General features: G+C 41.6%; 2 protein-coding genes across 4 annotated transcripts in view; one reads left to right on the top strand and one right to left on the bottom strand.

The window, feature by feature from the left end:
• The first annotated feature begins 601 nt into the window (after window positions 1-601).
• sik2b (salt-inducible kinase 2b) overlaps window positions 602-20,471 on the top strand; it is a 28,699-nt gene continuing 8,829 nt past the window's right edge. For 2 of the 3 annotated variants that reach the window (XM_049726750.2, XM_049726749.2), the window contains exons 1-7: window positions 602-1,162; window positions 4,437-4,553; window positions 7,109-7,172; window positions 12,717-12,878; window positions 17,024-17,148; window positions 17,227-17,350; window positions 19,766-19,992. In XM_049726750.2, the coding sequence (XP_049582707.1) occupies window positions 1,025-1,162; window positions 4,437-4,553; window positions 7,109-7,172; window positions 12,717-12,878; window positions 17,024-17,148; window positions 17,227-17,350; window positions 19,766-19,992 (957 nt within the window). In that variant the 5' untranslated portion in view covers window positions 602-1,024. Of the gene's footprint in view, window positions 1,163-3,769; window positions 4,347-4,436; window positions 4,554-7,108; window positions 7,173-12,716; window positions 12,879-17,023; window positions 17,149-17,226; window positions 17,351-19,765; window positions 19,993-20,471 lie in introns of those variants that run through there. The other variant, XM_049726751.2, reaches the window with a different exon arrangement.
• Window positions 3,683-20,471, bottom strand: part of ppp2r1bb (protein phosphatase 2, regulatory subunit A, beta b) — a 44,096-nt gene continuing 27,307 nt past the window's right edge. Inside the window, exon 12 of the mRNA XM_068651468.1 lies at window positions 3,683-3,771. Coding sequence (XP_068507569.1) covers window positions 3,698-3,771 — 74 coding nt within the window. The 3' untranslated portion in view covers window positions 3,683-3,697. The remainder of the gene's footprint in view (window positions 3,772-20,471) is intronic.

Genomic DNA, 20,471 nt, shown 5'->3' with positions numbered 1-20,471 from the left:
GGATAAGCCGTTTAGAAAATGGGTGGATTGATTACTGTACGTAAGGTTGTTGCAATTGCCTTGTTTGGCCTGCAAGTGGTGCTATAACGTAGCTGATCAGGACGCTTGGGGCTGATGAAATGTTTTGTACTGTATATCACGAGGACTTGTGTCAATGCTATAAAGTTTTAATTAGAATTCTCTATAATTGTTTAGTACGCATCATAAGGATCTGGAATGCATTACAACTATACGTCATCAGAAGTTCAAATTTCAAAGCATGTACAATGTACAGAATGTCCACACATGCTGCACGGCACTTTTTTTTTACCCACGTGACAAAAAAGGCAAATGAAGGTCTAGCTGAACATGAACATTAACCCTTTTGTACCTCGTAAAAAATTTATGAAGCACCTGCATGAGCTGCACAAAAGAAAGTTACCTTATGCATGCAAGCAAGGGGGGATGGATGGGCAGGCAAGGCAGTAGAGCAAACATGCATTTCGGAAGAGCAATTTTACCGGTTGACGTAAGAGGTGGGTCTGGTTGTCGTGGCAACCGATTGGCACCGAAGTGTGGAGCGGTGCCGTGGCCCCGCCCCCTGTACAAATACCCCCATGGCTTTGACGTCAATGCACGTCAGGCGGAGAACATGATGCCTCTTTGCGAGGCAACTCGTGTGTGCTGGCTGGCTGGCTGAGAGAGAGGACCGCGAGCTGATTCGGAAACAGTAGAGCACCATTGTGGCTGCAGGAAGGTGACATACAAGGTTTGCCCCCACGCCCCCCCAAAAAAGAGAGAGAGAAACGAAAATGGACCTCCTCGTGTCGCTGCCGTTTTGAAAGAATACGCCGACAAATAACTAAAGTATTTTTTTTTAATGGACACGCTTCGAATGGCGGCGGAGGTGGAGGCAGAAGCCGGTGGTTAGTTTAGGCTTTTTGGTGTGCAAAACTGAAAGAAACCCGTGAGACCACCCCACGCTACCATCAGCACCCCCCAGCTCGTCCTCCGCCGCCGAGACAGTCCCGTCGTCGAGAACAGCATGGTCATGGCTGACAGCGTCCAGAAACCGCTGCTCCGGGGTCCGGTTCGTGTGGGCTTCTACGACATCGAGCGCACTTTAGGAAAGGGCAACTTTGCCGTTGTCAAACTGGCCCGACATCGTATAGCCAAGACGGAGGTGAGTTTAAAAAAAAAGAAAAGTCTTGCGAAGTGGTTAGCTTGGAAGCTAACTTAGGCTACTGTGGAGTTCGATTCGAGTTACATAACTTTTTAGCCACTGACACCCTGTGCATTTGGGGACGATATTGTGGAAGCAAAACAAAGTTGGTTCGGTGAAGTGTGTCTTGTTAGCCCCCAGGTTGGCGGAAGGCTGACAGCATGCACGTTTAACCCTGCTTGGCACGCTCCACTGCCGGTAAGAGCAATGAGCGTGAGCGCTGCTGGGAAACACAAATTGTAAACATGCATGGCTCCATGGTGGACGTTCATTTGGCATCATGATTCACTTAGAAAGATGTCTGGGTACCGTTTAGCTAATAAATGGGACATTTATGTAATCTTATTTTTTTTTAAACCCAATGACATATCACTACGACAGAATAGACATGTCAACCTTGGCGACATGAAATAAGACACAATAGGGTGATACGTTACAACAAAATTATTATTTTTGATTCCTAGCAAGACGAACGTCACTGTAAAGAGCTGGGATTAAGAAACGGTATTCTAATCTTGTCAATATGGTAAGAATTGGGGATGTTATGACATTTAAAGGATTCAAAAGCCTGTCAAAACTGTAAATATCTTTCTCCATTGTTACAATGGAATGGCCTGTGACTAAAACTGTACTGTACTGTACCAGATTCGACCTGCCTTCTTCTTTTATGTGGCCTGCAAAAAAAACCAAATCATATGCAGCAACTTAGTTTTCATCATTTTAGTTTTTAATCCTGTTTTGCTGCAAAACCGTGCAAAATGTCCACGTCTTTCTTACCTGCATTTTATGCCTAACCCAGCAAAACAGGATAAATTGTCACAACTGTGTGCTCTTGCAGCGCTTAGATGTGCGATGACGTCAGTAGCGGCCTAACATGTAAATTACATTTTTGAGAGCAGTCATTTTCTGAACACGCTCGTGACAGAATTGTTTTTTCTCAAACACAGGTGTCATACTGCCTCGGCAAAAGCTGTGACAAAACCCATGAACACGGAATATTTTGCAAGTACAGAACCTGTATTTTCTGTTCCCGACACTGCCACCTGCATTTATACTTTATGTGCTAATTACTAAGCAATTTTATCCCACCAATTTTTTTTGTTTTGAAAACACACACAGTACCATATATTATTTCACCTCAGTTCATGTTGGGCAGCTCTATTTTATTCTTGTGCTTTTACAGGAGTGGCGACCAAGGTAGTTTCTCTGTCTTTGTGCCACCATGTGGCCTGTAGCTGACCCACAAAGTGTCACCATGTACCATGCACCTGTACCTTTTGTGCTTATGACCCACACAGCCATCCCAACCAGCGACCAAGCAAAGATCCTGTCTGGGTGTAAACACAGCCGTTCCGTATCTGGGGCGAGCTTCACGGGTCGGCGGTCTGGTTACGTAAGCCAAATAATGACGTGATTTAGTGGGTTTCTTGTGCCTCTGGTTCTGAAGAGTAGGATACACTGGAGAGATCTGTGTTTGGGATGTGTTCAGCTGCACGCACGCAGTCCACTGACATTGCTAGATTTGACATTCGAAACACTCTCAGGCCAAGCGCCACAAGGAGGGGGGGACAGAGATCCGAATTCTTGACGTCATCTTGCAAAGGGGGCCTTGCGTGCTTGGTACCACACAGAGCCGAAGACAAAATAGGCCACGAGACTTGCGAAAAGGACCTTTGATCACTTGGGCCTTTCAACTGTTTGTGGCGTAACGTCAGCAGTGATAACGTACAACAAAAGCACCATTGCCAAGACGAAGCTAGCGGTGCCTTAAAGACTGTCATTGTTGGCCAGCACATCGTAAGGCTCTTATCGTTAATCCGGTTAGTAAAGTGAAGTAATACAGCGATAGTCTAGCCGGAGTCATTTGTAGCCATGGAGCGCTAATCCCAATGCAAATGCATGTCAAACAAATGAGACACCTGCCAATTCCATAGTTTCCCTCATGTGTTAACAGCTCACATGAGACTGGCCGGCAGCTGACCTGGTCCAACCTGGAGATTGTAAAATTAAACGTTCTTATGTGGGTCCACTTTGTATGACGCAATTGAGTGTTTTGGCGGGGTCAATGAGGAAAGGTTAGCCTGGTGTGTGTATATAACCTATTTTTTTCCAACTTTAATGCGATAAATTTGCTGGCTTTGGTCCTCCAGTCGGTCCACCTCAGCAGGAAGTCATTTTACGCCATTTTGACCTTTGCATTGTTCCATGTTTTTTTTTTTTCATTCATCTTCCGAAGCTCTTATCCTCTGTACGTAACTTTCAGTGTGAGTTGAAGGCCTTTTCCTCAAATGAACATGCACAAGGTTCTTTGATTTGATTCCTTCAAGGCCATGTCAAAGTCGTCTTTGAGCCCTAAACTAAAGCAAGTTCCAAATCTGTCAAATTGTACTGTTTTGTAATGGATAATTGGGATTGTTTCCTGGAGTGAAAAAATGTTTGGAAATCTGTAACTACTCAAATTAATAGAAGTTGAACTTTCCGGATGTACCCTGCAAATCACGCAAGACTTTTATACGAGAACAACTGTTGTAATTCATTTGTTTTTTTATGAGTCACTAAAATGGCGTACAGTAAAACGTGTTGTTGATTGCGAGATCATGATTGTGAAAATCACGCTTCAGTTGAAATTTATCAAGCCAGTTCAGGAATAAGATGGCTTCATGACACACTCAGCCGTTTCTTTGTAAAAATGACACATACGGTGGATTTCAACTATTAATAATCCTAAAGCACTCAATGATGTTTTTAACGGTTGACCCTGACTGATTTAGGATGACATAGTTATCAGTGCGATCATTTTCTTTTGAGCAACGTACTGTTTGTGCTGTGGTCCGGGCATGTGGACAGTAGCACAATGCCGTGTGTGTTTTCTCAAAACACAGTGGCGTTTCTTTCCACTTTGTACGTGAGGAATCACAGCTGTGAGGGGGGAACTGGGCTGTCCTCTTGTTTGCTCTTGCAGCTTGAGAGAACACTGCAGACCAATAGAGATTTCTCCGAGGTCCGTCGAGTAATAATTATTTGACCCGGCCCAAAATAGTCTTAATGAGAGCCATAAAGTTGAAAGAAGATTTTTTTTTTTTTCCCCCAAAGAAGTCGAACAATGTTTACAAAGCCATCACAAGCGTGACAAAGTGAACAGTAGGTAAAAAAAAAAAAGTTGAAGGTTCAGAAACTTGTCAGTACTAATCAGTTGTGCAATTAAAAATGTAAATTTTGCGGCATTTCTTTGCAGGTGGCCATTAAAATCATTGACAAGACCCAGTTGGATGCAGTCAATCTTGAGAAGATCTACAGAGAAGTGCAGATCATGAAAATGCTGGATCATCCGCATATCATCAAGCTCTATCAGGTAAAGGTCAACTCGGCCCTTTTTTGGGATATTTAAAATTTGTCAGTATTTTTGTTAAAAATATTAAAATGTATATATAATTATAAATATATATCATTATATTGATGAATATAATTATATTAATTTGTATAATTAATTAAATAACAAATGTTGCTCCTAAAAACTGTCGAGCAGCTTTTTCCTAGTTAGACACCTTTCCTGTTGTCCTTAGGGAATTGGATCGGTCCAAGACAACATCCTAATGCTCCGCAAACAAACAGTTGTCTTGACGATCCTGACACCAGGATGTGTCTGTGTGTTCTGCACCTTGTCACGTGCACTTTGCATGACAACTGACCAGACCTGAAATGTGTCTGGATGAGTTTTGAAAAGAATTATTCGTTCACGCCACGAAAGAGTAAAATATCTCATAAGAAGTACATTGCGGTCTTTAACTGCAGTCGTCATGTCAGCGCTTTCTGATCATTGCAGCATCCGTCTTTATCCTTCATTTGGCTTTGCTGAAGGCACCTCCCCCACCCCCTTTGCTATAATGATCTGCATCTGTTTGGAAATTTTTTGTTTGGCGCATTTTGTAATGTTTGTTAGGGGTATGAGCCAGGAATTCCAGAGCGCTACAATGCAAAGCAGACTACATACGGCACAATCAGTTTTCTGATAAGTCTCCAGGAGTTGTCAATAAGGGTAATACACAAAGATTAGTCACAGATTATCCAAATACTTTTAGGCTAATGACAAATTTGATGGTGGTGTTAAAAAAAAGGCAGCAGCTTGGAACCAAAATCCCAAATTGAACATGCATAACTGTTGAATTTGGTTAACTAAGTACCTTGGAAAGAAACTTCAAAAATCTGACACAATAACATCAACACGCTAGCAATATCTGTGAAATTACATAAGCTTGTTGTTGGACAAAGTGGACAAATGTTCATTATCCTTACACAACAACCACGTGGCCATGTTCCAGTACTCTGCCATGTTATTTTGGTGGGTGTCATTCTTTCCAAAGGCATAGCCAACCAATCAGTTCGGGTCAATTAGTGATTTCTTCTCCCGTCTCAAACCGGCGTTGGCCTTGTGGCCCAGTGGGACGCCCGAGCCAGTAAAGGGAAGCACGCAGGCACAGGCACAATGGTCCCTACTCTCGTTTGTCATTTGTGACATTGTGTCATTGGGGACAATTCAATTGTTTTGGTGTTTGCTATACACTTTAATGGAAAATAGGATTGTGACAACCGTCCAGTCCATCATCCATTAGTGAAAATGGGAATAAATATGGAGGTGAGCGCTTGTGTTGTCTGTCTGTACAAGGCATCAGCCTGAAAATTAAATAAACATAACCACATTAGAATGCTTTAAAAATAGTTGCAGTCAACATTGCGGTGTATATGTTTTTTTTTTCCCCAGTATGCACCACTGGACTAAAGATGGGTTCTTTAGATGGCTAACATGCCTCACCATTATCTTGACTTAGCACTGAACAAGAGCGATCGCAAATCATGATCGTTTGTACGTGTGCTCAGCATGCCAACCATAAGGCTTGGTTCATAGATCATAATTGGAGAAGGGCCTGGTTGCATGCTTGTCACAAAGCGACGGCGCATCGCTTTGCCCTGTCTGGAATTTCAAGTATGAACCTTCCGCTTGTACCGCATCTTATGTTATGACATGACACATAATGGGCGAGAGTCATTTCCCTGCATAGCATGTCGTCACAACAAGGAGTCTGTTTACGGCAGGGACAGCTAATAACCGAAAGCTACCGCAATGGCGTGTTAGGGAGGCTCACTGTCACCACTTTTAGGATTACTGTTTTTTTTAATGCTATGCAGGTGCGGTTTGCATACTGCAGTGAGCTGCTTGATATAAATAAATAAATAAATAAATAAATAAATAAATAAATAAATAAATAAATAAATAGTACCTCCATTATCAACTAAATCAATCACAATGACATGTCATTGAATTAAATAAAAAGTTAAATATTAGTCTCTGATACAAGAAGACATTAAATTCCAGAATGAGGGCCAAAAATCTTTTCTTTTTTTTTGTTCATTTGCTTGATGCATAACTCCAGCTTCCTTATCACCGGAGCAGAGCCCAAATGTGTTATGAAACAATGCTGCACCTTTTCCAAGAAAACATTTCTTCACTCAATGATTTTTGTCAGTGGAGCAGATGGAAAATTGATCATCAACAAAAAGAGTGGGATCCCGAGTGTGAACGTCTGGCTCGGTGTGTCTGATTCACCCTCCGCTCTCCACATTTAATTCTGTTTGATCTCCTGAATGTTTCTGCTTCTAAATTGGGTCTCCGCCTCCCACACACCGCCGCATTGAGCAAGCACAGCCATGGTTTTTCGAGTCCCATTCAGATATCTACCCGTCCACCTCCACTCTCTGTGTGCACTATTGTCGTATCCACACATTCATTGTTTCCCCTCGATCCTTGTGAAAGTGTTGATTGGGTTATTTCAGCGGTCAAAAAAAAAAAAAAATGTAGGTGTGATGTCTTTGTGTGTATTTCTATTCAATACTGCCCTCTGCCCTCCTTAGGTGATGGAGACAAAGAACATGCTCTACCTGGTCACGGAGTATGCCAAGAATGGGGAGATCTTCGGTGAGTGATCTTTTCAAATGCATTGTCAGCACGCACAACCTTTTGTGTCCCTCCCAACTCTGTTTCACCACATACCTTCCCCGATGCGTCGCTTTAAACAAACAAGTTTGAGATTGGTTGCAACCGTCACGTGGTTTACGGACCTCAGTGGCAGTCATCCTGTGATAGAAATCTGAGATCAATGTCCTGATCAAGTGTATGTCACATGCTGCACATGTGAGTGAACATGACTTTAAAAGGAGAAACGTTGGATTCATTGCTCGACGGTAGAATCAACTGATGTTGATTTAGTTTCTGCATACTTCTGCATGTCATTAAAGCTGATTAAATAAAAGGTTTCACAGCAGTCGATTACACGATGAGTGCTAAAGTTATCGTTGTTTTGCATCTGCAGACTGTAGCAGCATAAAAACACACTATTTACCCGCTGAGCCATTAGCTCTATTTGCACTACACAAGTAATATTAAAATTGACGTATGAGAGACAGGATAGGCAAACATCTATATATAAACTGATATACACACATGGACATAATTCTCGGAACTTTTCTGAAAACCTCACAAATGTTGTCATTGTTTTGACCAAATCTCTCAAAAGCACAATTTTGAAAACACATCAGTAGCAAATTAGCATGTGGAAAAGCTTAATCACCATTTGTAGCTACTCGCCCCCTGACGACTAACAATGGACTCTTCACACGCGCATAGATGATGTGGCCTATAAAGGTACCAGGAATAGAAATATCTGGCACCCCCTTGACCCTTACACACGCAAAAAATACCCTTTTCAAACTCAACACCCACAGGCAACAATACAACCGACAAGTGTGAAGTAGACTCCATGAATGATTGTCGGTCGAGACGACTGAACGAAACACACCCACGCATTTAGTCATTTTTTCTGAATCAAGTCTGAATGGTTCGATGTTATATATATATAGCCCTTTGCATTATGTAACAGCAGAAGGTCGCATCGAAGGCACACGTCTGATTGTTGAGGAACAGAGTTACTTTTTTCCGCTTAAGTGCTATCACGTCGCGGAAGTCGTCGCGTAAGCATTTTCGTACATATAGTCTTGGACGATGCACCGTGTTTATGCCAATGCCTAGCACAAATAAAGCCACTCAGAAGGAACATAACCAGATCTTAATCTTTGTCTGTTGAGACCAGACAAGTGTGTGCCATGTGATATCTCTAAACCCAGCCAACGGGACATACTTGGGGACCAGAAATCAAGTAGGGTTTTTTTTTTTTTTTTTTGTTGCAAGGATTGCATCAACTGCAGCAGTGAGTTCTTTGAAAGACAAATATTTCTGGAATCATTTCAATTGTCTAATGACACCTCAGGCTAGTCAATCAAATATTTGAAGAGCTGTTTTCTAAATGTGATTACTTAGGATCACAATTTGTGAAAAACCTATTTACTGAGACCCGCAAATTTGCAACTATTATTTTTTGTTCGTACAGCGATTGTCACATGAAATTATGACAGTAATGGAGAACCCATACATTTAATTCATCGGCTCAGTTGTAATATGAACAACTCTTGTGACGTGTGGCACAGAAAGATTGATCTGATATGAACGATATGCAAGCAGATCACGATCCGCTTATCAACCTGACCTATGAGACTGTCTGAGAATGTATAAAGCCTAATTCCAGACACAGTTGATTGGAGAGCATTACTCAACAGTCTACGTAACAAACAGTCTTTGCGTGTCTTTGAGGCCAGTGTTCCACTTGTGATGTTGACTCAGCAACTGCCAGTCCGGCTCATGTGACCCACAGCGCGCTAGGAAGCAGACAGAACGAAAAACTGAAAAGGAAAAAAAAAAAATCAAAAATAGACGGCTTCACTGCTGCTTTTGCCAAAAGAGAAGGGATGGCATGTACAGCTGCCGCCGCGTCTCATTCTCACCTCGTTTGCCCGTGTCTCTCTTAGATAACCAATGACGGATGGATATTTCACATTGCACAGTCTGTATATTTCCTCTCGGATCATCGCCGGGATTTAGAAAACCATTGTGTCCCGATTCCTCTGACCCCCTTGCCCTGATTGCACAATGGAATATTGTTACGCAAGAGCCAGCGTATATGGCGTCATCAGTTGCAGCAGCGGCACTTTGACTCAGACAGCCAGATATCGAAAGTGTTTTATTACATTGATTTGTACAATCGCCAGCGGTGGGACCTTAAAGGTCCAACTAGTTGTTTGTATTTCAAAACATTCCCCCCCACAATAAGGCAATTTTGAATTGAGCTGCTTATGCCGCGCTTCAAGAGATTTCAAAACGGATCAAACTTGGAAATTGGGTCAAATGCAAATACAGCAGCAGTCCAGTGAGTGGAGGCTCAATAGAATAGGAAGAAGAATAGAATGGAGAAGCGTGTGGCGACATCCATTTGAATTTGGAAGGTGGTGGGGAAATGTAGGGCATGCATATTTAAGAAAGCACTACTGGTGTGATGAGGGGAGCGTCGAAGCTGGCAGCTCGCTCGCTCACTCACACAGATCTCAGTCTGCCTGATGGGAAAGGAAGGAACCATTGTTGCCTTCAAAGAATTCCTATTTCTGATACACCGCCCTATTTGCATAAGCTGTCAATTTGCGTTTGCTCATGAGCCCTCTGGCATATCATGGGGTCACTCGTAAAAAAAAAAAAAAAAAATGACTGCGTAAAATGTGTTTCTAGTCAATCTGCATCTCTTTTGATATTTCAGCAAAACAATCAGCCCATTTGTCTCAATCATATATTTTATGTTACTGTACTCGAGAAAATTTACAAAACCATTGTGGATTTTAAGAATAATAGTTAGCTAGGAAAGAACCTTTGAAAATGTTTTGACCTACCTACCGCAAAGGAGTCATGAGTAAAGTAATCCCACCAGCAGCTGTTTTCTCATGGACACGAGTGATTGTTACATCATCGGTGAAACTCACTTGCACACTTGACTAATTTGATTTCAAGGACGAAAGCTTTTATAAATAAGGAACCACACCGATACATCCCGTCCTGTCTGTGGAATGTCATGTGCTGTTGCATAAGCAAACTACGTGTACACGGCACGCATATGTCATTTATTTGAAATCGAGACAGTATTGCGAGTAGTTAATAAGTTAATAATCTTCTTGCTGGGGGGAAAAAATAACTACCAGTACCAGTGCTTGCATGGTGGGAGTGATGTAGAAAATTGTCTGCCAGCTTCGTGCCGCTTCTGTCAAGTGATCACAGATTAGATTTCAAACCAGTCAAAAGCTGAAAGACAAACAATTGTTGGACCCCAGCTACTTCAAGTATCTCGTATCGGTTATCATCACTCGGGGATCTTGCTCTGTCAGAAAAGAAATAGTTTGACTATCATCGTTTGAAATTTACACCCAGTAGAGCCCTCGGAGTGAACTGACCTTTAAAATAAATAGTATTGTTGACATAAAACAATACCTGAACGATTTTAAAATTCTCGATGGGTCTCGGCTTTAATTAAGTCTTTCAAAGATTAGCTGTAATATAAAACTAACATTACATGGAATAACATCATGCTTCAATGTTACGCCTACGAACCTAAATTTATAGATTAATAGAGCTCTAAATATACAGTAATGAAATTTAATCACCAGGCTAGAATAGGATTCAGATACTATAAAATTATATCTACCGACATATCATTAATGTCTTTTAAAGTTGATGATGCTTCAATTGTAACATTATAGTTTAAGAGAACAGCGCCACCTGGATTGATGAAAATGTACTTTTTGGATCATATGTCGTCTCAATCCATTTATTTTCAAAACTATTGAAATATACAGGTCTCAACCAAACAAAAATCAAATCATAGTTGTAGTATATTAAAACCGAGCTGAGCTCCAGCTGGCTCCGAGCCATTTGAATCGCTCCAGAAGGAAATAAGCACCGCCGTCTCTCGACACGCGGCATAGATGTGACTCGAATGTGGTCGGTTGGCTCGGCTATCGGTTACTGATGTGGAAAAAGACCGAGTGTTTTTTTTTTTTTTGCCCCTTGTACTTCACACCCGCAGACTCTCTCCTCTTTCCAACCGCGGCGTGATCTGAAGCTAGGCCAAGGATCGATCCAGCAATCTTCCCTGTAGACACACTGTTTGTCCCGTCTAAACCTGAGCAGCTGTTACGAAACTCTCTCAATTCCTCCGCCGGCTCTCTGGCATAGCTCAGTGACTGGTGATCTGTTCCCTAATACAGCTATGAGTCACCCTTGTTCTGTTGAGTTCTTTGGCCTGGCCAACATTGGATCTGGGGATTATTCATCCTGCTTGACTTTGACTCGCTTTGGGTACTCATTTCCTACTTAACGGCCCGGTAATTAAAGATGGCTTGTTCAACTGGAGTTCAAAGTATGTGCGCTCTTTTGGAAACAAAAGCTTTACATGGGTCAGTGCTTAAACCTGACGTTGGACACGTAGTGTGCTTTTGTCCAAAACACTGATTTATATTTTCCTGTCAAGGGAACCGGCTGAGAAAACTTTATTTATGCTATTCACTTGAAATATTTCAAGTGTTGTAAACAACCTAACTTTATTAAATATAGTCTTTGACTTGACTTGACTTGACTTGTAAACAACCTAACTATATTATAGTCTTTCCTTAATCCAACACATAGTGATAATGATTTGCAAATATCAAAGTCAAGCAGTAAACCTCAAATTGAATCTGTGTCCTCAGGGGTTCTCCTCCCATTGCCTAAAATTCTCCAGGGCACGTCAGGCAATTTTGTTTCCTTGCAGCCTCAAAAGACCGTGGAGGGATGACGTCCCTTTAGCGATCTGCTCTCTTGGACCTCCTCGACACATTCCCCTCTGCGGTGTTTCTTTTGATTAGCAACTTTACATGAAAATATTAAGCGCGGCCCTGGTCACCGACTGGCATCCCGTTTGGAATGTACCAGCTACTATCTAATCAGTAGCTTTTTTTCTGATGTTAGCAATTCGTCTCCTGTGCTGTGGGTGATTTAACATTCCCTCGGAGCAAGAGAAAAACGAGTCTTAACGTCCTCGAGATGCTTTTATTCCACAAGACTTTGAGGCCTTGAATAATTTGCCACTTGATGTCCGTTGCTGGCTCGTGGGAAATATTTTGCTCTACTTAAAATATTTGATGTGCATTTTCATCCAAGACATAGGTGTCAAACTCAAGGCGCCGGGTCCAGATACGGCCCACCACATCATTTTATGTGGCCCGTGAAGACAAATCATGCATCGACTTCATGTGTCAATAGTAAAATTACAAATTGTCTTCACTTTTAGAAAAATAGATAAATTACTAGCATTTATTACCATTCATTTTTTTTTAAAATTTGAACAGTTTTTACTAGTCTCTGATTTTAAAACTTCATTTTATCAGGTGACCAAGAATTTTGTTTTAAGATCACACCAACAGACCTCTTCAAAATTTCCCGAAGGTGTCAAATTGGTTTGAGATTGTCAACTGTGAACAAATTACCATGTGATTTTGTATCACTGGATTTCATTTATCATTTTAATCATTTTCCTCTCTACTTTTGTTGCAGACTATCTGGCTAAGCACGGCCGACTAAGTGAGATAGAGGCCAGGAGGAAGTTCTGGCAGATCTTGTCTGCGGTGGAATACTGTCACAACCGCAAAATTGTCCACCGGGATTTGAAGGCAGAAAATCTGCTGCTGGATGGCCACATGAATATTAAAATTGCAGGTATGACTATGCACACACAGACAAAAAATTTGACGCAATAAATTACGACAAGTCAAAAGCAATGTCTTATTTTCTTTGGTTAAAGTTCATTACATTTTTATTATAAATATTTTTATTGTGTATACTTTTTTCCTTTCATTAAGTGGTGGGGAGGGGGCATGGGGCAACAATTTTGTCAACATCTGTATTCCCCTGTTGGTGTGAAATCTAAAAGGTTTTGATCCATAGCCGCGCAATGGCGTCAGGACTGACGCACTTTAGAAATGTCTTAACTACCTGCTCTGGCCATTCGCACTTTTGTGTCGGGAAGTGGTTGGGGGTTGCGTGCGAGATGACTGTTTGCCGGAGCAAATTCTGGAAAAGGCTTTCCTTTCAAAACCGTTGTGGAAAGAGTGTGAAATGCCTCCCCAGGGACACACAGCTTCATATTTGAAACGTTAAAGATGAAGGACAAAGAAGAGAAACAATACCAGATGTAGGCATAACGAAATCAACGTGGACAGTTTTAGTAGTATTTATGCTAATTTAGAGTTACTGTGTTTAAAGGTAGTCAGGATGTCACTGCGTGGAACAGTGAAGAGAATAGTGATGGCTGAGACAATAACTTTGTTAATTCTGTTTATGCTCAGTAGCTTGTAATGCCACTGAACTGTGCCGTGTTTTACTATTGTTTCAACAACACATAAGGAGCAAATTTGTCCAAGAACATCAAATTACAGCAGCTGTTTGTTTATCCGCAATGTTCCAAGCCGAAAAGGTCAATTTTGACAGAAGCGTATTACTGTCATTTTACTGGCACATTGGTCCTTTGCGTGGAGATGTTATTACCTCAATTTAAAGAGACACTTTTGACTCGCAGCCAATTGTTCACGACACAGATGAGCTTTGAAAAACAATGAACAGAACATTACTTGGCCAGTGATTAGGCGGAAGGAAGAAAAAAAAACCTCTCGGGAGATGAGCAGCATTGTACGCCGTCTGCTTTTTACCCAGAATGCACTCTGACAAATGGAGGGATATGATCAACTGAGTGTAAATGTGGACTTCTTTGTTTTAATTGACATGAATGCAAAATTGGCAGCGCTACAAAAATGGCTTATGAAAATGACAGCAAATTACGAAATACTATGAATCATCAATATTACGGGTGGGGGGGGAAATCTTTTCAAACTAATTGGGATTGAATCAATAACGCCTACGCGACTCAAACCGCTGAAGCTAGAAAGAAATTTTACATTTCCTTTTTCATCCCCCCCTGACATGTCATCAATAAACATGTTGTCAATATTTCTTATACTTCCTATTCCACACATTCCTAACATTGGAGCCAATTGAATTTTCACTGATGTCTCTTCTCTCCGGGTTAGCTATTTGAAGCTCATCCAGGTAGCGGTCAGTGAAAAAAGGTCAGGCTCAAGTAGACTGCCGAGTGGAGGGGGCATCACAGGCAGCAGGGGGGTGCCCTTCATGTTTCCACCTCAAAAAGCCTTTTTACATGCAAGGTGGGCTGTTTGAAGCTGGGTAGAGAGGTGGTTGAATATCATTTGCAAAACTAAAATGACACTCAGATCTCCAGTTTCCTGGAGCAGCACTAAATTGTGAATCTTTTAAGATAGCTGCCGTCTTGCACGGCTAAGTGCTTGACTGAAACATGAAGTGGAATACAAAACAAATACCGCATTTTATTTGGATCTTCACCATCTTGAATGGGTTCTTGCCCATCCATCGCTCAACAAAATGATACTGAATTGTATTGACTGGGTTGTTGTGTATTCATCCTAACATTGCTAATGGGCACCTATGAAAAGATAGCCTTCTTGACAAAGGTAAATAAGACACTGTTGTTGTTCAGCCTCAAGCACAACACCACCATGGTGACATATGACATGTTTGTGCAACGGAAGCTCGAGTTGAGCCATCGGGGCAAAGAGATGACTCAGTCATCTATCTGCCTTTGGCACATGGAGATATCTGCAGGCACTAGTTAGCTTTAGCCACCAACAGCTAGCTACTAATAGAGTATTTTTTTAAAGCCTCCTTTTGAGCAAGCACTACAATTTAGTTCATTTCACCACGATATAATTAGGGTTAAATAAACTGTAAACATATTTCTTGAGCTCAGATGTCTTGGCATTGCGTGACGGCACCACTTAATCGCCTGGCAGCACAAACTTTGATGAGCCTTTAGCTGTATACATTTTTAGTGCGCCATCGTTAAAACTAATATTATGCTAATGTCCTTGTGTGTGTCATACACACACAAGCGCAACTTGCCCACAGCGTGCGGCAGCGTTTTGACGTCAAACGGGCTGCTCAGTATTCCGCTCCACGAAGTGGGTCACAGCTTGTGAAGCTAAATCTGCACTGGCAATAACGCACAAAAAAAACTCTTACCTGTGTCATATCACAGCAGCATCACACAGCAAGCACCATTGCTGTGGAACACCATTTTGTAGTATTAGTGGCACTTCTTATGGAGTTCTAGATGTGAGAACATTTGTCACCCCAATAATTACAAAAGGTTCTTGGTGCGGAACAGAATTGTAGAACTCATTTTGCCTCACGCTGCACAACATGTGTGTCCATGTGAGTCTACACTCGTGGACATCACCTCCCGGCCTAATCACCGTTATTTATTCGTTGTGCTTTTTTTCCCCTTTCCTGTTTATATAACTGTGTCAAATGATGGGGCGAAAAAAGCATGGGGACAAAGGTTTAAGTGAGCACCATTGTCTGTGCTTGTTATCAGTGGCTGCCATAGGAATCATGGATCACATTGGTAAAAAAGTAAACAATACTAGTTTATTATCCTGACCTGTAACTTTCCATACACAACCAACTTTTTTTTTTAAATCCACTTTGGCCACTGGAAATCTAAAACACTACTCATAACATCAAGATAAAAATGTCCTTTGTGGATAAACACCACATAGATATTCTATATTAATAGACAAGGTATTTTTTTTAAATCATTTTGCATTTAAGATGCCTCTGTGTTTTTACAGCTACTACAGCTTGAACTTTGATTTTAAGACGTTGCCTCAAAGTGTGTGTATTTAGTGTGTGTACGTGTAGACACTTCCCGTGTCATGCTTTTCGGTAGATAAAATCAAACTCGTTTTCTCTCCAGACAACCAGTCGGAGCAAAGCCTTTGATGAGCTCATGTGATTTGAACATTCGGGGGGCCCCTTTCGTCAGGATACAAAATATTTGGCTTGTAAAGCGCACTGATACTAGAAAGATGTTACACGCCTTACTCGATTCAATTAGGATTTCCTAGAAAAGTCAAGAAAAATGGAAACGTATTCATTGAATACATAGGGAGGTCATTTTCAGATGGACTATTCTTACATTGTTTTTTTTTTTTTGTAAGATTATCCCCAATTTGGTGTTTTCTCTATGCAGTCATTAAAAAAAACGTAAAAATAAAATAATGAAATGTTCATTGCCTTTGGTTGTCAATATGAGATTCCCTTTTTTTAATTTAACCAAAGACATATATTTTGACATTTTCCATTATATGCTAATTTATTAAGTTGCACCTATCTAGAAAAACAACTCAAGAACTTGGTTTTGAGATGAAAACGCCACCAGACTTTGACGATTAACGGGCGGTTTCGGTTTGGTTGACCACCTCTCATCAAAGACACAAATGTTCTATGGCATTAATTAGACTAAACTGCTAATTGGCCAGCATAAAACAATTTGTATTTCCATCAAGCAAGCACAGTTTCAATCCACAAAACAAAGATATACAAGAAATAGTTTTTACATACCTGTGGCGTCTCTGGGCTTCTTCATGAAAGCTCTTCCAATTTTGTTAGGACTTAGATTTTCCAACTTGGATCCACTTTTATCTGAGATGTCATAACTAATAAAGCCTTGTGACATCAACTGACAGTTTGAAGATGCTCATTTATTGTCAATTCTACTCATATAGATTATACCACTGGATAATAGAATTGAAATAATAAATGATCATTTCATATAATCATTCTCAACTGCACAATATTATTGTGAACTATTATAATCCAAGTCCATGTTTTGCCATCCATGAGTTGACTGCTTTGTAAATGTATCAAAGTCAGGATTTTTATCTTCTGGCAACACTTTGAAAATGATCCCACTTTTGTGTCTTTGGCAGACTTTGGATTTGGGAACTTCTTTGAGCCTGGCGAGCCTTTAGCCACGTGGTGTGGCAGCCCCCCCTACGCGGCCCCTGAGATCTTCGAGGGCCAACAGTACGAGGGTCCCCAACTGGACATCTGGGTAAGTTGTTGACAATATTCACTGGTGCTGTCCCATCTGATTTTTTATTTCAATTTTTTTTTCTTTGGATTGTCCCAGAGTATGGGTGTGGTTCTATACGTGTTAGTCTGTGGCGCCCTGCCCTTCGACGGACCCACTTTACCTGTGCTCCGACAGCGAGTCCTGGAAGGGAGGTTCCGCATCCCCTACTTCATGACTGAAGGTAGGAAACCCCTCGATGCAGGCAAAACGATTTATTCCCCATGTGACAGCATCACACCTTCTGATTGGATTACCACACGCTGCACCATGTGTTAATGAAATGGATCATTTAGGTCAAGGGCAAAGAATGATAGTAAGCATTTCCATCAGCGTACTTTTTATGTCAAGGCAGCCGTGCTGTCATTAGCCATGCTAGCTAGTTAGCAAGAGATTAAGCAGTTGATAAGCAACTGTGCCATTTTTTTTTATGTTTGTGATTAGACTTTGAAACAACATGCAAAAGGGCTGGTGATGTTTAGAGAGTGACAGAGAAACTGGCTGTTCATGAGAAATAAGAACAGAATGTTCCTCTGCTCCGTCCATAAACCACTTGCCTGCTCTGTTGTGTTGCTCATCTCACCAGGCAGTAAATACAGTGGAGTGACAAAGCGTTTGTCCCTTAAAACTAAGAACTCCGTGGCCCACCCAAAGCAGCAACAAGCGAAATCAAGCGTTTGCAATATTGTAACTGGCAATGAGTGTTTCACATCTCGGTGGAGAGATTTTGGCCCGCTGCAAACATGGTCTGCCACCATTCTCGCTATTCCACAGCTGGATGTTGGCACACCGCAGAGGACGCGTGAGTCATGTTATCCAGGGAAACCGTCAACCCAACACCGCGTTTCTATTTGTGCATGTCAGACAGTTGTGGCTGAAATGCATCAGAAACGGCAAAGCAGAGTATCATTAAAACTTAAGTCATTGGTCGTAATAATACAAATAATTAGCAAATCATTTTTTCTTCATGAGTATGTTATGTCCATATTTGAAGCCATTCTGCAGGGGCTTATGAGGAGTAATTTATAGCTTTGCCCTAAGAAATCAATTTTAAAGGAACAATTAATCTGTTCACTTCTAATGAAAAGGTCATGTATTTTTTTTATACCCTTTGAGCTAAAAGCTTCACAATCCTACGATTCAAATCACATTTTCTGGTTCATAACGGCTTAACAAGGGTAACTTCTTAAACCCTAACCGATCTTATACAATATTCTTTGAATAAAGGAAACCCAAGTATAATTGCCGGTGGGTGAATATTCACGAGATAGTCGTTATTCTTTATTGCCCTTAATTCAGTGGCTAATAGATTAACATTGTTGTTTTACTTATTAGCCATAAATCCAAAGATTTGCAGTTAAAACACTTTATTCAATGACATTTTGAATTATATTTGCATCAAGTCAAGTTTATTGGTGTTGCTCTTAATGACAAGAGTCACAAGCCCGTAGTTGACAATTAGCGAAATCAAAATCTAAATGTACTCACTTACTCAACTCACTTCATCATTTAATTTCGGCAGGGTTGTTGACAACAACAATTATGACAATGTATCGCTGCGTATAAGTCCCTCTCCACATGCCTAATGGCCTCTAATAAAGCGTCGCTAATGAAGTACTCGCTTCTTGATCGGAGTGGAGTGCCGTTCCCCTTGGCTTCATGCAATTCTACACCACTCGGAGGCTGTGAGTGTTAACTGGGATGCTTCTGTGCTTGAGTCATGGTGGTGTAATGTCCTGGCCAGGAACGGTGTGTCAATCAGTCAGTCAGTCAGCAGCCAGCTTCCATCCGTGTCGCCCCTGACATAGTCCACAATCTTCTCAGGGCAAGTTAGACCTTTGAGCGAACATATTCGTCTTCGGGTGTTGCTATAAACACAGCTGTGGCAACGAGGACAAACCTCCTTTAACTTGCCGAAAATCCGACGACGATTGCTGCTAAGAATGTGTTGAGATGAACTTCTTCCTGGATCTGCACGTAACGGGGTGAACATTTTATTCAAGTGTCTAGAAGGTTGAAAATATGGATTGTGCATCTTACGAGGTGCGTCAGACAAGTTCCAGGATTAGTGCCTTAAAAGAACTCCAAACTTTTTCCACTTTGAAGCAATCCCATTGGAGTCAAACACACTTTGTCAACCTTCTCCGCCACGCCTTGGAAGGATTCTTCAAACGAAAAGATTATCTTTTTACGGCAATCGCAGCGTCCTGATGATTGTCGGAAAGGGAAAATCGACTCCAATTGATTGGCTGGCGAACGACCCCAGGTGTATTAAACCCTGCCAAAGCATATTTCAAGAGCCTCGCAGCAGTCGGTGCGAATGGCTCAGAGTGCCGTGCGGCGGCTCGGAATGCAGTTCAGGCGTTGCGGGAGCAGGCAGGAGACCTTAATCCTGTTAAGAACCCAGCTGTGTCTGACGTCAATCTCATCCAGCCATTAACGAGAGGTCAGGAGATTTTATTTGGGCGGGAAAGAACTTGAAAGGACTGTAGACACTGCGGTCTCACAGAGGAAGAAAATGACATTTTAACGAGAATCATCGCTAATTTGTTCATTGCTGTTTTTTTTTTTTTTTTCCTTTTCTATTCCCCTCCCTCAGACTGCGAGCATCTGATCCGCAGGATGTTAGTCCTGGATCCGTCAAAGCGTCTGTCCGTAGCGCAGATCAAAGAGCACAAGTGGATGGCGCTGGATGTTCCGGTGCAGCGGCCCGTTCTGTACCAGCAGACCGTCTCCGCCGAGGGCCAGACGGGCGTGGGCGAGTACAGCGAGCAGGTTGTGCGTTTGATGCACAGCCTTGGCATCGACCAGCACAAGACTGTCGAGGTAATGAGGCAGATTACAACGTTGGACATTTTTTATCGCCAATCGTTTAGCGTGCACAAGTAAATAGAAATTACGTAATATCTTTGAGTAGCTCTGTCACAAGATAGAAACGCATGAGAGGTCTTTGATATCCGAAAACCACATAATCAGAGTACACACCACACGGCATTGCAAAATAGGACTCGGATTTCGGTAATGAAGGAATTTTGCTTCTGGCTTGTGTGCAACTGGGCAAAAAAAGGCATAACGGAGGTTATTACTGGCCCAACATGAGGGTTAACTGAAATGTTGCTAGAGGAGCAGACACTAATAAGTTTTGGTCGCTTCTTATACCAAACTAGGTTCTCTGTGGGTTTTTTTTTTTTATTAGCAAATCACAACATTAAATGCAGGTGAAGTCAATCCAATAATACGGCATATTCAATGTCAGGTGACATTTCAGGATGAACCTGACCATTTGTAAAAAAAATAATAATAAT

Source organism: Syngnathus scovelli, chromosome 7 (genome assembly GCF_024217435.2).
Source record: "Syngnathus scovelli strain Florida chromosome 7, RoL_Ssco_1.2, whole genome shotgun sequence".
In the NCBI taxonomy this organism is placed as follows: Eukaryota; Metazoa; Chordata; class Actinopteri; order Syngnathiformes; family Syngnathidae; genus Syngnathus; species Syngnathus scovelli.
Note: the sequence above shows the minus strand (reverse complement) of the source record. Positions and strands in the feature narration are given on the sequence as shown.